The sequence below is a fragment of the Conger conger genome, chromosome 15, assembly GCF_963514075.1.
Source record: "Conger conger chromosome 15, fConCon1.1, whole genome shotgun sequence".
NCBI lineage: Eukaryota > Metazoa > Chordata > Actinopteri > Anguilliformes > Congridae > Conger > Conger conger.
The window spans coordinates 28,839,273-28,856,850 of NC_083774.1; the positions used below are offsets into that span (position 1 = coordinate 28,839,273).

Genomic DNA, 17,578 nt, shown 5'->3' on the forward strand with positions numbered 1-17,578 from the left:
AAGTTGCAGGTAATACGATGATGGTAAAAGCTCAGCTGTGCATAATAGTGTTTAAATAATAATAATAATAATTATTATTATTATTATTTTATTTTATTTTTTTCAAATAGACATATTTCACAGCCAAATACAAATTGTATAGATTGCAAGATCAGAGGACATGCATCAGAAATCGCTAACAGTGGAGAAAACTTGTGCGTGCCGTAATCCATTCCAGTTTTTCCTACTTACTTTGGCGAGCGTATGTGTGTGTCTGTGAGAGGAGCCGAGTGTTGTTTACAGCGTTGATTCCACGGAGGAGAGAGCGACAGCACTGAAGGCTGGATTGTAGTGTGGCCACGGAGTAACGCTTCTGAGACCGAAAAGGGCAAAAACAGACCTGTATTCACCTTGCTGAGTTTAACGAATGTGTTTGATATTCGTGTAAATTACATTCAAAATCTGTAAGCTCAAAATCGTCATTCCTGCGTGGCAAAACGGACACCGTTTTCAACTGCAACGCAGACCGACTGTGAGCGAGAGAGAAGACAGACAGAGAGAGGGAGGGAGAGGGGTGCAGCTGGTGAAACCATTTTTGTCCCGGCGGATATTTTGGATCGAGGACCGTTGAAGAGGTTCATTGGACGAAGAAGTAGCATTTTCATTCATTTATTAAAGCCAGCCTTACCAAAAGACTCAGGACCTGGCTTGTAATCGTCTTCCACATCCAAAAAAATCCCAACTGGTTTCAAGGAAAATTGCGGATGCATGTATTTGGGTCTGGTTTTCGGTCTGCTGCTGAAGAACGGTGGCTAGCTCGCTAGCTATCAAGCTAGCTGAGTGTGCTTCTTCTCTGGTTTCTTAAGAAATGGAGGCTGAAGATGCGGATTGCTATCAGCAGAGTGGAATCTGTGACTCGTGTGTTTTGATAGCCACCAAAACATCATTTTATCGCTGGCAAAAATAACAAAACGTTTTAAAGTTTTTATTTTTTTAAAATATACTAATATTTTGCTCCTCAAGGAGGGGGAAAAGATACTGGGTAGAACTCACCCAGAGCATAAGGCTAAAGCAAGTCCGCAATACAGAGAATTTGGCTAACAAGCACGTCTTGACCAGTCGAAGGAGTCGCCAGCTAGCTATCCAGCTATAGTGGCTAGCTAGCTGTCTATCCAGCTAGCTAACGTTAGCCATTTAGGTATTTATGCATTTTTTGCTTTTTTAAATCCACAAGGAGGTTTTTCCTGTTTTTAATACGTTACGACTTCATTTTGGGGGAGAAGACGACTGCATTTATCTGGAGAGGGAATTCATTTAATAGGAATGAGGTCTGGAGGAGCAAAGGATAATTTGACCTTGTTTTTGGGTCTGCTGTTGTCAGTCTCCACCATCTACTTGTGGCCCGCTAATGGAGAAAGTAAGTGCAATTATGATTGAGCTGTGTTCATTTTAATCTACATGAAATATATGCCCCCCCCCCTTAATATAACGTTCATTGGTGATTTCCCTCCTATCAAAAAATGTTTCAAGTTTAGCATTCTGATTTATCATTTTTGCTGTCTCCATCTCGTTATCATGCTTGATTTATTTTAATACTACGATGAATTGAGATGTGCTTTGGCGTGCTGGCTAGTGGCTACGTGTGATAATGTATCGTTTTCACTCATATGGTCACTCTTGCTATCCAATGTAATGTTACTAGGGCAACTAAATTGGTAACATTAGTCACATATTGCCCATGAGGCGAGACAGAAAAATAAATGTTGGATGTCGGATGACTGGCTGGGTAGCAAACTAGCCAGATGTAGCTAGCAAGTTTAAGCACGTGTTTATGATTCATGAATATAATACCGACCAGGTGCGCACATCATAATTTCGTGGGACATCTTTTGAGACATTGGATTGACGTTGTCTAATGTAAAACGTTTGTTAAGAGTATAAAGAACGAGTACGTCGCCACTATGAAAACACTTTCACCACAGAAATAATGGCTTTATTGGCAAGTTCACGAATAAGCAAACAAGCACATTTTAAAGGGTCAATTATTTTTCTACGCACATATGTTTATTTGCCTATGTCAACTTGCCTTCATTTTTAGCCAGTTGGCCTACTTGACTCGTATAGCTGGCTTTCTAAATCGCTTCAACGTACGTGTGTAAGCCAGTGAAGAAAGCAGTTGGACTAGAGCAGGTGGGTTACTAGCAAAATGTATTTGTACATTTATTTATGGAGGAAAAAAGAACCCTGGATACCTAACAACACATTAGCCTATTTAACACATCCATCCCACATTATAGACATCGCAGCACAAATAGGTTAATGGCCAAACATCACTAGTACATTTTATCTGGCTATGAATCTTCAAATTTTACGGCCAATGTTTTAATATAATGCACATAAACGAATATAGCCAGGCTAGGTTAATTGTTGGCTACTTCTCGGTTTGAACGTGTATCCTGGCGTTTTGTTGTGGGATCTCCACTCGGCTAGTCGGGCTAGCTAGCTTGTTTGAAATAATGATTCCCGAAACGAGTAACTAGCTGCATTCGACTCATGGGAAGGCTGTCTAGCTATGTAACCATCTTGGTATTTCGATGTTTTATGCAAGGCTACACATGTGCACTTGAAATGGCCTTTTTTAAATGTACAAGTATTTGGGTCCTTGAGTAAATTAAAAGCCGAGAGGCGCGCTCTCGAAACATCATCGGACAGCCTGCGCAGCGCGAGCCGACTTCTGGAGCTTGTGTCCGCGTGTTGCGTCGGCAAACGGGATTAAACTGACCATGTGGCCATTTTGCATTTCGTAGTCGAGGTGACGCGCTCCGGTTAACCGGCGAGACGAGTGATGTCTACCTTCATAGTCCTATGAAACGCGGATAAAGTATGCATGCGGCCGTGTCCTTGGCTGCAGCACCTCAGGGGTACCGTTTTTGCAGTAAAACACTTGCACACTGGTTCCATATGGACTTTTAATAACGGGCCAACAATGTGCTTTGCTAAACGGCTACATTTGAATACAATTCCAATGGCTTATTGTGAATTGTGCGAAAAGCTGTTTAAATCGAAAAGCCAAACAACGCGATTTAAATCGTGGTTGAAGCCTCCTGGCATTGAAGCACCTCCGCACATTCAATAGCATTGTGCCGTACAATGTGGAGCCAAACATAATGGGGAAACCTACTAGTTATCGTCGGCTTGGTTTAAAAGTTCTTGTTTGTGTCCGAACCCACATCCCTACTCGCCAGTGGGAGGGCAGGTTCTGCGGAAAAAGAGGTGGCTGCAGGGAAAGGAAAGAAAGGTCTTAATGTGACAGACGATAAATACATTACGGATTCTTATCTGTAACCAATCACTTGTATTGAAATGCAGTCCTTATAGTGAAACAAACATTATAAAACAAAAAAACCCACATTTGCCATTGTCCTCTTAGTCTTTCACAGTCCCTCTCTTGAACAGCACGCCTATTATAAAGAAGGTATTTACAAGCAGTTCTCAGAAATGCAACATGTGTTTTAAGGGGTCCCCCCCCCAGAACACAGAAATCTGGGATATATTTCCAGGAGATCAAGCCTGGTTCTTGGCTGGCTAGATTAGGAAGTTTCTGCTTTGTGTTTCAATGTGCCATAACCCACATTATAGGATCCTAAATAAGACCAAAAAAAAACCAAACAACAAAAAAAAAAAAACATTAACATGTTATATTTTTAACAAGAAGGTCCTGGTTTCCCCGGCCTTTCTGTGTGTAGTTTGTTCTCAGGTGCAGGTTAGGGACTACAGATGGAAATGAGCTCATTAGCCAACTGGCACATTTAGGTGGAAACTGAAAATGATTTGATGAATGAGCACTGTCTCTGATAATTAAATAAAAAGAAAAAAGAAAATTTGTATTCCTTAAGTTTTTACTTTCACGGTCATATGACTTTTGATAAATGGCATTTGTTTTTATCATTCTGTCTAAATTAACATTAGGGCTTTTTTGAAGATTGGAAACAGGGGGAAAGAAATCTAACTAACTGATGACTAATAATTCTAGTGTGCATATAGGTCTGGTGTGGTTGACTGTGAAATGATGCCAGTCAATGGACTCCCCTTTTTGCCTGGATTAGGAGTGCAAAATGGCTGCATTCTTCCCTCAGCTATCAATAATGAAACAACTTTGCAGAAAAGCTGCTAATCCACATAGGACACTTATAATTTGTGCAGTGCTCAGCCAAGCCAACTGCAGTTTTCAGTTCTTCCAGAAATTGCATGTAACCCAATTAATTGACACCTTCCTAATCTTTTCATTCATTAAGGACTGTCCTAAATTATAGGCACCAAGTGGTGCTAGTGTAGGTTCACCTGTTCGATTCACGATCGATGCTTCAGGAGTAGTAGCTCTTTCTAGGGTCTCTCAAACTGACCTCAGGAGCCACTCTGTCATTGCTTTTTTTAGTAACCTAATCCACATGAAAGTGTAGCTGAAGATAAGGTTGTATCCCGAGGAAGGGAATGCATAGAGTGGGTCTGTATGTTGGTGTCAACTCACAGACGGCAGTCAGTGCTGTTAAGTTTAATTTGAGTAAGTGTCTGTGGAAGGGGTAAAATGGAGCATGTCCCCCCCCCCCAACATATTGGGGCTCTCCTCAATCACTACTTTAGGATGTGTCACGGTTTTGAAGTGGGTCTTGCGTCTGACCATCTGGGGTCGATAAAAGGCATGGCTGTGGCCAGAGGGGCTTAGATTGTACTCACCCTGGGTCTCACCCTGCTGAGCTGTGGAAACGATGGGATCGACAGAAAGTGTCTGTTGGGTTTTGATGAGAATCTTCTGGTGCGTGTGCGTGTGCATGCGTGTGTGTGTGTGCGTGTGTGTGTGTGCATGTGTTTTTCTTCACCATTTGTCTCCCTTGCTTTTCTGTAGAGGGGTTTATGGCGGAAACTGTAAAAATGCTTTCCATGTGCTAAATACAACTCATGCAGAACTGCACTCTGTTGCCTTCTCATACACACACTGGCTGAGTTCTTTTTGTGTGAACATGATATTCCTTCAGAAAACAATTTGGACATTTTAGTCCTCATTGGTTAAGGGGGAGTCTTCCCATTCTTTCGAAGCCATTAGTTGGCTGCAAACGGATTGAGTTTGCCTCCAAGGTTTTCACACAAGTGCTTTCGATTTTTATCCTGGCCCTTTATCCTGGTCCTTAACTTTGGTATCTGTTGCGTCTTTTACTGGTCGTGTTATGATAATATCCATCACCGATTCATTCATTCACCCACACACCCTTCTACACACTACCCACATGAGGCCCTGTTATTTTCTTGGTCGAGGGCTTACTCACTGATTCACTCAATTGGTCGCCAACTCACTCACTCATTCACTGATCACTCGCCCACACGTCTACCCATCCACTTTCCCTCAGAATTACTCTAACACTCACTCAGCTCCCGGGCCTCTCGCCTACCCGCTCTTGCATGCTTACTCAGACATGCTCTCGCTCACTCACCCCCTCATCCTCTCAATGAAGAGCTCCCCTAAGGTGATGGCAATATCTTTACGCTGCCACTAGATGGCAGTGACAGTATCTTCCCTCTTGGGTTTTCAGTGCACTTGTACCTGGTTATGGTTTTGCACTTCATCGTATGTCGTCTGCCAAACGCCTATACTGTAATGTAATGGCTATTGCGCAAATTAAAGGATGCACCAAACTAGTTTAAGCTCCGGGAACAATACCTTTTCAGCTCTTCTAGTATGTGAGTTTAAACGTGGCTGCCTGAGATTTCAATACGTAGCACATCATCATGTTAAAACAGTCTCATGTATTCAGTAGCCAGAAATATCACTTTGCTAATGGAAGTGTTTTGGATTCGAAGCTTGCGTTCGGGAGTGGCTTAGCTCTTAAAATAATAAGGTCGATTTGAAACGTATAGACCTTAAAAACACATTTGGGTTTGGCCTGGGAGCGTTTTGGCACCGACGGACCTTGCTTGAAGTATTAAATCTTGACGGTATTTTAAAGTTTATTGCAGTCTTGCAGTGTTGGTTTCTTTCTTGTCAGCACTGGAGCCACTGAGGAAGCCTTTGGGGTGAGTTATTGTGGCCGGGATTCTGCTCGGACGCCAGGGATTTAGGCTACCTGCACCCAAAGGTTCAACTGCCTTCACTCTGTCTTTCGTTTTTATTGGGATGTTTATATTGGGATGTCGGCCTGTATCCCCAATCTAGGTTTTACCTGTAATTTGGAATTGTATTTGCAGGCTTGTGTCACGGGGCAGCCTGTAGCCTAGTGACTAAGCTACATGACTAGGACCCAGAAGGTTGGTGGTTCAAGCCTCGGCGTAGCTGTGAAAAGTTCCATGCAGCTGTTGATCCCTTGAGCAAGGTCCTTAACCCCACATCGCTCCAGCGGAGCTTAGTCTATTCAACTCTTAATATGCTGTAACTGTAAATGTGTCATTACTGCAAAGCTTCCCCTTTGCTTTGGGAGAACGCAGGCGCACTGCAGAGCCTGAGAAGCCACCGTTTGCGCAACGAGGTGAGGATAAATCTGATGATCGAATCCCTCCTGCCAAGGGGGCATTACGGCCAATGGTCAGGACCTTTCACCTGACCCGTGAGTTTGTCCTCATCTTAGCAGGCCCACACTTTCTACATTACCGCAGCTCTTTGGCGGGCGTTTATCACAATTGGTTGGCGGCTCGTTATTTTGCTTTTAGTGACAACTTCACGGGTCCGGTAGCAGAGAACAGAAGCGATTGGCTCATCGGGATTCAATCACAAGCCTGTTACAGCTTCAAGATCATGGGGGCAGTTACATTGGTCCCACCTGGGGCGGCCTGTAACGTAGTGGTTAAGGTAAAAGACTGGGACACGCAAGGTCAGTGGTTCTAATCCCAGTGTAGCCACAGTAAGATCCGCACAGCCGTTGAGCAAGGCCCTTAACCCTGCATTGCTCCAGGGGAGGATTGTCTCCTGCTTAGTCTAATCAACTGTACGTCGCTCTGGATAAGAGCGTCTGCCAAATGCCAGTAATGCAATGCAATGTAATACCTCCTGTGAATGTTAAACCCGCTTCAGTGAAACGTGGCTTCTGGTTCATCGGGCTCTTATCAGATCCAATAAAAATGCCGATCCATTTGCCAGACTTTTACAGATTCACACATCTGGAGGGACATTTTCCTGAAACCACTGCAGGCCGGTTCATCTTCACGTAGAGTTCTCATTATTTTTTTTTAGGCATCACAGAGAGCATTTTCTCTGGTGTGGGGTAGCTTGTGCGACAGTCGCCTTCGATACCATCAACGCTTGTTTCGAACCATTACCTGGCATGACTCTAGCTTTTCTACCACCAGATTGTGGACCAGGGGGTGGTAAGTAAAACACATAGGCTCTACACTGTTTGACCTGTTCCTATGGCAGTTACTTAGATTTTCTGATATCATATTTCTGTATTGAGTAAACAGTCCCACCCGTAATCTACTTTGTTGTCCTCCCCAACCAGAGTGGATGGCAGATGATCTGTTGATGCGAGGCTTGTGTTTATACGTGCCTGCAGTGATGTTGCCGATGCTGCTGCTGCTGTTGTTGTTATCCCTCAGCTCTGCAGAGGTCTTGTGCGAACATGTCCCTGCCTGTCTGGGGAAGGGCGTGTGCGCTTTAATGAAAAGGGTATTAAGGTGAAGGAAGGGGGGGGGGGGTGCAGGCTCAATCGAGCCCAGACGGTAAACCCGGGGGTGGGGTTGATTTGAACCTCAAGTTCTTGACCGCTGGACTGCCGGCGATCTATATCAGAACCGGTATTGCTAGTCCTGTTCTCACATTTCGTCTCCAGGAGGCGAAACGCAGTAGAAATGGTCGCATGATGGTGTTTTCTCAACAGAAGGAAAAAAAATCCTGTTCCTGAGGGATTCTTACTCATTTAAAGGTGAATCCCTCGCAGAATGCTAAGGTTCACATGAAAAGTAGTTGCTCCGACTGTACTGTAGGTTCACGTGAAAACTAGCTTCCACGAGCATACCCTAGGGTGACGTGAAAAGTACCTTCCCCCCACTGTACGCCCTGCTTTTGCCTGCTGAGAGCACCTCAGCTTTGTTCACACGCAGGACTTGCGGCACAGGTGCAACTGCTGTGTGTTTCTGAGGCTTCAGGCTGAAAACCTTGCACGCTTGTTTCTCTGCCAGTGTAAACATCGCCATTCGCTACATAGCCTCCAACTCCCAAGTGTCCGGAATCCTCTGGTGTTGTGTGACACTGATTTTTGTTCCTTGTTTTATTTCTGCGCCGTTTGACTCAACCAGAGTGGAATACGCGAATGCAAATGGTGTTTTCGTTTGTAGTGTAATGGGTTTAAAGAAGTTTTATGTGTTGAAAGATATTCCGTTTCACACTTGCGAGGGGCAAAAAAAGGATATCTGTCAGAATCTGTTACCAGAGAGTCAGGACGAGACTAAAACTGAATGCAGCTGCAGGAAATGTATTCTCAGTGAAGGAAATTAATGGGCATGCTGTAGAAGGAGCCCCCTTTGGTCTTGTATATGTTGTATGCTGTTAATTTTAATAACTTGGTCAGGCTTATAAAATGTAATTAAGCTCCCTTTCAAGTCCTCCCCACAGTGAAATTTCCAGGCTTCGGCTTCCAAGGACAAGCAAACAAGGCTCACTGATTCACACCGAGAGCGAGGGAAAGAGGAAGAGCGAGTGATACCGGGAGGGCGAGAGGAGAGTGGTAGGAGAGATACAGGGAGAGATGAAAGAAGGAGAGATGGAAGAGGAAGAGGGAAGAGAGAGGGAAGAGAGAGGGAATGAGAGAGAAAAGGCAGAGAGGTAGAGGGAAGAGAGAGGGAAAGGGAAGAATGAGAGTGAGGAAGGTAAGACTGAGTGAGGGACAGCGGGACGAGAGAGAGGGAGAGAGACACGAGCGGCATAAAAATAGAGCTGTGTGTAAAAATACCCTCACAAACAGACCCAGGCCTGTTGATGGGAAGAGTGAGGAGTTTGTGAACTGTGTTTTATTGGGTTTAACCATGCTGGCCAGTGGTCGCCGCGCTGACTGGCAGCCCAGAGATTCCTCCCGTCGAGCTCCGACCCCCCTCCCCTCTCCCCTGAATTTGGCTGCCCATCTGACACGCGGTACTACAAACATTCTTCATATGGGCTCATATTAGTCATAGTTTCACTGGCAGAGCCTTGGGTACAAGCTGGGCTGGAGGTGGGAGTTGTAGTTCAGGGACAGAATGTTTTTTCAGTCGGCTGTCTAACTCTGCTCGCCCTGCGGACAAAATTTATCGTAATGAATTTTTCCGCCCTCCAGACCTCACTCCATATCGCCATTACATTTTTGAACGCAGCTTCCATATTGAGATAAACTGACCGCTTTGGCCAGGATTTGTTGCACGTTTTGTCCCTCTGGAAGTTGGAGTGAGGAATGCCCTTCTGGTTTTGATACCTAGAAACAAAAGAAAAATGTTTTTATTGAAAGTTCTGTAAAAATTGTGATTGCTGATCGGGACATGTTTACAATCTATTGGGTCTGGTTGATAGTGTGGGGGGGGGGGGGGTAAATTTGCTCAGGTGGTGCTATAGCAGCTCCTCCCCTTACTTTTACCCCTTCCCCCCCACCATCATGAAATGGTGAAATGGCAGATTAACTGTCGCCGAGCCGTCCAGACGAGAGAGGTCCAGAAGACATTAAAATGTCCTGTCTAACGGAAGGGAAACAAATGTCCATTTGTCAAATACAAAAGTGACCTGATCAACTGCCTGTGAACCTTGAACGTGCTCGCTGCAGCTGTGCCCCGCTCGAAAACGACCTCCTTCAGAGAACGGCCTGCAACAGTTTCGCACACAATTGTTTCCAATAAACTGCGATAAGCCATTGTTTTCCGGTCCCAGATGCTAATCTAAACACAAAAGGCTAACATCCTGTAAATTGTTTTGGTTTATTTGACAAGTTGGTTTCGTGTGTCCCGGTCAGCATCAGTTTACAGCGCTATTTGTATTTTGGGGAAGAAATTGGATTAGTTCCCTGAATACATGCCTACATGCCCCCCCCCCCCCCCCACACACACACACACACACACACACACACACAAACAAACTGGCCCCTATACATATTTATATCCATATGTGTATGTGTGTATGGACGTTTGTTTGTGCTGGATTGCAGGCCTAGGCTGCAGAACTTTCCGAGCGGCAGCTGTTAGGTCTACGTTCCTGTAGTGTGCCCTCAGCCCTGGCCCTTTGTGTTCGGGAACGCTGTGTTTTTTGGGAGAGGGGCGTGCTGATGGATTGAGGGCCTCTGGCTGTATCTGAAGTGGAGTTTTCCGGTGGGGCCGCTGTCTGCGGTAGGCCAGGGGCAGGGAGAGGTTACGGGCCGCAGGATTCGGGGGCTTTTCGCCCCGCTGCGGGCTGGGTGGGGGGGTTTTCGGGGGGGGGGGGGGGTTGTTGTCGGTGGGGGGGTTGTCGGGGGGGGTTGATGTATACCGGCCGGGAGCAAGCAAGGGGTATGCGAGGGGATCGCTTCTCTGCCGTCTCGTCAGCTCCAACCTTTGTCTGGGCTGTGGTCCAATCGCTGGTTCTGTCATTGTGTGTGTGTGTACAAATGATTTCTTTTTTTTGGCTTTGTTTGTTTGTGCAAGACCTCGGAGTCCTGTCAGTTGTATTCCATTTTTTTAATCAACCAATCTTCTATCAGTTCTCTGCATTGTTCACTGCTTTGAGATTCCCTGTTGTGCCCAGAGTCCCCTGCTTGTCCCTCACCCTCCATCAGTTCAGCAGGGTTTGGCCTCAGCATCTTCCGCTCTGCAGTTCAGAGCAGGGCTGGGGAGGGGCTGTGTCCGAGCCTGTGCATCTGCACAGTGAGATAGTGGTCGTGCCACCAGCCATAAGCCTCTCTCCATGAGTATCTTTGTTATGCGATACAATTTACTTCTAATTCTTACGCTTTTCAAAATTGCCCTTACTGGTTTAAAATTGGTGGGAAGCTCAGTTTACAGTTGAATAGTAGTCCATAAGTTGAACAGACAAACATCCTTTACCATGGTAACTGCTCCGGGAGTTCGAGCACCATCCATTTGAATGCAATAGCGGTGAAGTAAATTTTTGGACTTTGACTAACGTTAGCCAGTGCAAGTTCGAGTAATGCGAGAATTCAGTTATTTGGCAAACACTGAAAGGGCTGTTCACTCCAAAATGAAATTAAGATTTCCACTTAACCTGTGTATCCACCCAGATAACTTAACTGAGATTTGACAAGTTTTCTAGATATCCGCTGAAGCTCACCCTTGTGAAAGGGACCTCAACAGACCCATGTTTTAATGGTGCTCAATATTTACATAGCTGTTTCCAAGGATACTCATGAACATCCTAGAAATGTATCATGGTTTCATCTTGGACACCTACTCCGACTGAAGCATCATTCCGTCTGATGTAGTTAATGAGGTAATGAGTGTTCCCCAAATGTAAGTAGTAGGTCAAAGAGAAAAAGTAGCCAGCCAGGGAGGTTCAGATTATGTCCCCTAGCTTTTTTTTTTTTTTCAATTTAGACGCTTCTGGTGCATTTTAATATGTTCAATGCATTTTAAATGGCTTTATTCTTCAGCATTGAAAGACCGGAAAAGGTGTATGTGTTGACACCAGCAACAAGCAATTGAGAATAAAATTCATCGTTCATATTCTTCACATTAATGTAGGACACAAATGGAATCACTCAGGTCTTTCTTAAAATTATGATTAAGCATTAATCAAATTTAGAGCATTTTTGCCAATTTATAGTCACTGATGAATCAATTGAACTCCCGTAATGTTTCTGTTAAGTAGCCTAAATAATATGCGCACTTCACATGACATAATCTAAAACCTATTATATAGGCTACATAAATTGTATTTAAGACATTTTCTGCTGCAACACTAAATGACGCATGGGCTCGCTAAATTACCAAAAATGCAATCGATATGGATGCTATAACGTTACGTTGTTCAACGCCGAATCCGATGGAGACAAATGGTGGATACTGTGGTTTCTCCTGTTCACTGATAGCCTAAAAAGCAAAGTGGCTTTACAACCTCTAACTCCTATAATATATATCACTGATATATATATATATGAGATATATATACCTCACTGATGTTGTTGGTGTTGCACTTTTGTGACTTTTGCAAATGGTGCCTGATAGGCTGTATTCTTATTAAAATCAATGTTAATTAAGATCACGTTACCCAAAGTCAGCAAATTGTTCAAGAATGTGTCACCAGTTGTAAAGTTAGCTAGCCATTGGGCTATGAAATGGATCACGATATAGGATAGTAGGCCTACGAGGGCAGCCAGTAGGTACATGACTGGGACCCACAAAGTCAGTGGTTGTCTCCCTCTTAGTCTATAATGAACTGTACGTCACTCTGGATAAGAGCGTCTGCCAGATGCCATTAATGTAACATTTATGTACTAGCGAACCTTAGGGATTGTGTAGCTTATAATATGGTTTACTTCCTTACGGGGCGACATGGCTCAGGCAATAAGAGCTGTCGTCTGGCAGTCGGAGGGTTGCCGGTTCGATCCCCCGCCCGGGCTGTGTCGAACTGTCCCTGAGCAAGACACCGAACCCCCAAATGCTCCTGACGAGCTGGTCGGCGCCTTGCATGGCAGCCAATCGCCGTCGGTGTGCGAGTGTGTGTATGAATGGGTGAATGAGAAGCATCAATTGTACAGCGCTTTGGATAAAGGCGCTATATAAATGGCAACCATTTACCATTTACTTCATTCTTTATGGTTAACTATTTTACTGTTGAGTGTAGTTTGCTAACCGGTTAAAAGCTGATAGAACTTAATGTGTTAACTAGCTAGCTCATATGTGAGAGAGCCTACAGAAAATACAACAAACTCACAGCTGATTATGTAACTAAGTTACATCGTGTTCGCAGAGAGCGCCAGTAGGGTCAATCCTCTCTCCCAGGAGAGCAAACCAAATTAACATTACATTGATACATGAAGCTAGCGCGTGTGACAATGCAGTTGGCAGTGGACAATATTATTAGGCTACTGATTTTATAGCTACAGTTACTATTATATGTATTTAAAGATATAATTACGTTTTGTAGAGTAGCCGGCCAGCAACACTTGAATAGAAGACCATTTAGCCGGCAGCTGATACTTGGGGAACCCTCTGCCTTCTGTGAAGCTAGCAAGGTTGTGTAATGGTGGGATCCCTGGCCAGTGTGCATGCAGGTCCATCCATCAAGATATAGAACTTATTTGTCCTCTGGGGAAAAGATTGGAATTCCTGGTGCTTAATCCGGCCAATTGGAGTCACAAGGGGGAGCGGCTGGAAGTTTTCTGATCTTTGTCAGAGAACATTCTGATCACGGGGAGATTAGTTCTACCCTCAAGTACATGAAGTCTGCCTGGAGACCTGGTCATTTTTAAAAAACATGACTGATTCCTTAGCCAGAAGTTGTTGGTTTGCAAGAGGCCTAGAGAACTCAACTTGACATTGTGAAATCCACTCTTCGGTTACGAAGGTGAAAAAATTTCGAGTTCTGTTGATAAAATGGGCACCCCGTGTTTGGTAATAGTCGAGGCCGTTTAGTAGAAAAGTGCAGGTTAGAAGCCAGGGACTCTACAGGGGGTTGTGGCGGAGACGAGCGTGTTTGCTTTGGAGTCGACAGGAGCAGATTAGCGGTTTTCGGCAGAAGAATTTACAAAGGTGAAGCTGATAAGGAAGGAAGGGCAGCTGAAGCACTTCCTCTATAGCTCCAGGCTGTGTACCTTCTCCCAGTCCGGTGAATTTGGACGTATCAGCTACAGCTGAACGGAAACTTGAGCGAAAGCTCACACCCGCTGGCATTTTAATGGAAAGTGAGCAGCTTAAGTGTGGTTATTGGTCATTCTGTGTTGTGTTTTGCATCCCAGAACCTTTAGCTTCTTCACTGTTGTGGTTTCTGATAGTTTGACATGCTTCTGTTGAGTCCAATCAGATCAGATCAGATTATTTTTTTCTTTTCTTAGTTTTTTGGGTGCCTAGACTCAACTGTCTGTTAAATGCCCCCACACATATTCTTTTGTGTTTCTGAGCTCTTCATATCATCCTGGAGCTTTCAATTTGTCTTCTGTCCTGATTCAAGTAAAACGATTGCAACTTTGGTAGGCCCTAAAATAGGCATACGTCTAACTGCTATTTTCCCAAGCTGTTTGTAAAACGATGTCCAAAAAACCAAAAAAAAAACCTGCTCTTTGCGAACGTTTCTCCGTTTTGTGTGCATTTTAGATATTAAAACCAGGAATAGAACGCTCGTGTGTGGGCCTTATAAATAATCAAGTGTTTATGGCAACAATTTGGAGAAATAAAAGGTTCTGTCGGGCAGAAAGGAAAATAAATGAATTGCCTTTGATAAGGTCTCCTTTGTGCTTGTGCTCAGCACAGTAACTCGGGCTTCGGGCGGCCTGTTAGCACGAGGTCTGGGGCCGCGTCCGTCAGAACGGCCCCGTGGTTACACTGCAGCGCCGGTGGGGGTTTTGGGGGGGGGGGGGGGGTCTCCTCTGTCTGCAGGCGTGCGCCTCTACGGACGTGCGTAGGTCAGTATTGGGCAGGACAGAGGGTAATTTATAGAGCCCAGAGTGCAGCGCAGCTCCGTTTGGGGCCAGGTTGGCGTCGGGCGATGACAGGCGCTGTGTGTAGCGCCGCACGTTTCCCCTCGGCGGGCTCCCGCGCCGATCCGCTGGAACGGGCCTTTAGGACCGCGTGTTTGTTCTGCACGCTGCTCTCTGGCTGCTGTCCAAAGCCGGAGAGGTGGGAGGAAAAAGGGAATGCTTGTTCTTTTCCTTCTCTTTGAAATAAAGATGTAATATTCCGTTTTGATTCTTGTGAGATCGTTCAGATCAATTTGCGAAAATTGCGTAATTTCGGGGCAACGTCCTCCCTGCTTGGCGCTCGGGTTCATTCGACCACGTGGGCAGCGTCTTCTGAAATGTGCGCGCGTGTCGGTGTGAATCGGTTTGGCCAAAAATGAGATGCACTCTCTGGTCTCTGTGTCATTCGCTCCTTCGCCAAGCATTTTTTTTACGAAATGTGTAAATTGCCCTCGTCCATCTCCGTCTCTCCCACTCTGTGTCTGTCCCTCGCTCCCTGTCCCTTCTCTCCTTCCCTCCTCCCCCCCGTCTCTCTCTCTCTCGTTTCCTCCACGTCTCCATGTCTGGCTCTTCCTCCCCCTTTCCCCGGCGTCTCCCGCCTCGCCGCTCTCACCAGACGTCAGTGATTTTATTAATGGCCGCTGCCAACAGAAAGTGAGAACTAGAGTTTCTTTTGACCGACAAACAAATTACTCTTTGTGTCCAAGTCGCTCCTCCCTCCCGCTCCCTCTCTTCGTTGTTCTGATGCCGAGAGAGAAGGAAGGAAATTCTCAATGAAACGAGAAACAATCGGCTCTATGCCGCGGAAGCTTAGCCCCGGGCGATGTTGGATGAAAGGCAAAAGCAAATAGAATTTTCTAGAGAAGTAATCATTTCCTCTCTAAATTTAGGGGAAGCCACTTCAAACTGACTGAAGCAAAAAATAGCCCATTAATAAATGATGCGCTGCATTTTTAGCGGAACATCAAGAGGCCCTGTAGAAGCTACAAACTTTTTTGTTTTGTTTTGTTTTGTTTGGATGTTTGTTTGTCGGACTAACCGTGGCGAAATGCATTTAACGTTTTCGACCGTACTGGCAGCTCCCTGAAATCAGCGCTGCATTCGCATATGGCAGCAGGAGATTTCCAAATTCCTGGTCGATACGTTCTGAGAGCCGACAGGATTGATTAGAATTTTTTTTACATAACCGCAAACATTCTTCACTTTTGTTAAGAATCTTTGTCAAGCTTTAAACTGGAGTTGAAAGCGGCCCGTGCGTTTCTAGCAGTTTGTTATTTGTGATATTCTTTGGCTCCCAAGATCAAATACATGAACAACCAAAGTCTGCTATCCCCCTTCCCAAAGGTTTCATGAAACTCATGTTCTTTCTCCACAAATAATGACTCACTGCAAAGATACGTGCACTTTCTGACAAGAACATTAATACCACTTACGAGGAGGAAATAAAACATTTTTGCGCTAACAAACATTCAAGTACCTGTCCACTTAATAGTGATTTGTGATCTGGTGATGGAATGTTTTTATTAGCTGACCTCATACCTACCTCAAACGTAGCCATATTTCTGGCATGTTTTAACTGGTATGTTGAAGTAAAGTGCGTTTAATCTTTTCTTGCAGTGCAGTTGTGGGTGGATTGTTCGGGGAAGAATCGTTTTTTTGTCTTGTTACAGTAATGCCCCGACAGGCCTCCGAAGGGACCTGAATAATAGTGTGAAAATAACACAAACTCACAGAGCGAGGGTTGCTGTGTAACAGAGTGCTGTGACTGGGACTGAATCACCCTAAAAAAAGCGTACAGTGGGTTGTCTATGCCCGGAATTAAGGTTTTTGAAGAATGGTGGATAATTTCAATTGTACTTTTTATTTGCTTACTGTGCCCCAGTTGCCAACATGTGATAACAGGCGTACTGGAGCTGAAACGGTCCTCTGTTGCATTTTACAGCACGGACCACACTGTACTACAGTTGAGCTGGCACCAGCTGAAGGGGAGGCCTCTCTCTCACTAATGACCGTTGCCGCGGTAGCACCTTAAAGCAGCAGTTCCCAAGGTAGACGAGGCCGGTCCCATCCCGCCACCCTTATCTGCTGGTCAGAGTCAGCTGAGGACAAGGCAGAGGCCTGAGCCCGGGGGCCGTGATTGGTGGAGATGTCGGAGGAGGCGGGGCACGCTCACTGCCGAAGGTTTTCTTGTATTTTCCCCCGAGCTCCGGAGTGCAGGGCAACCCAAGCTCCTGTGAGAACTTAAAAGGTTTAGGCAAAGGAGCTCAAATGTCAAGACATTTCTTCTCTTCTGAAGTGCTTTTCTAACTTTTGTGTGTGTGTGTGTGTGTGTGTGTGTTTTCATGGTCCTGAGTGAGAGAGTGAAAACGGAGTGTTAGAATGTGGGTGTCTTTTGTGTTTAACTGTTAATGGGCGTGCATGAATTCCTGTCTGGACTTCTTAGGAAGACCTTTGCCAATGGGCATTAGCCAAAATCTGTTTTGACCTTTTAAGTGTAAATTTCTGCTTTGTTGCGAACACTGTTAAGAACGAATAAAGTGCTTCCCCTCCTCTTTGTTAAAGAACAATATTGTCTGAGCGGAGCTCAGGAAGCGATGGGCTTTTGAAGCCGTGTTGCTTTGTTGAAGTTGATCCGTACAGTCAGTCAGTGCCATGTAGGTGAGCTCCTCAGAGGGAGAAACAAACTGCCAAAGCAGAACTCCTCTACCCCCGTTGACCCTTCCCTTCAACTCCAGAACAGAAGACCGTGCTGTTCTAAATCCATCACCTTCCACTTCAGCGTGGCTATCAGTGTGGGGTTGCATTACTCTGTAATTACTACTGGGCTTTTTTTTTTTGGATTTAACATTTGAGCTTGGTGTTTTTGCGACAGGTCCAAAGTATCCATTTTGTATCTTTAGGTGAACAAAAGTACAAAAAAATTGACTTGATTCCCCCAAGCTATTTATATTGCTTTTTAATGTATTCCCTTTTCACAGCAAGTGCAGCATTGAGAG

The 17,578-nt window shown here is 45.0% G+C and overlaps 1 protein-coding gene across 1 annotated transcript in view; it reads left to right on the plus strand.

The window, feature by feature from the left end:
• Window positions 1–288: 288 nt before the first annotated feature.
• igf1ra (insulin-like growth factor 1a receptor) overlaps window positions 289–17,578 on the plus strand; it is a 99,880-nt gene continuing 82,590 nt past the window's right edge. Inside the window, 1 exon segment of the mRNA XM_061222819.1 lies at window positions 289–1,396. Within this exon segment, the coding sequence (XP_061078803.1) occupies window positions 1,303–1,396 (94 nt within the window). The 5' untranslated portion in view covers window positions 289–1,302.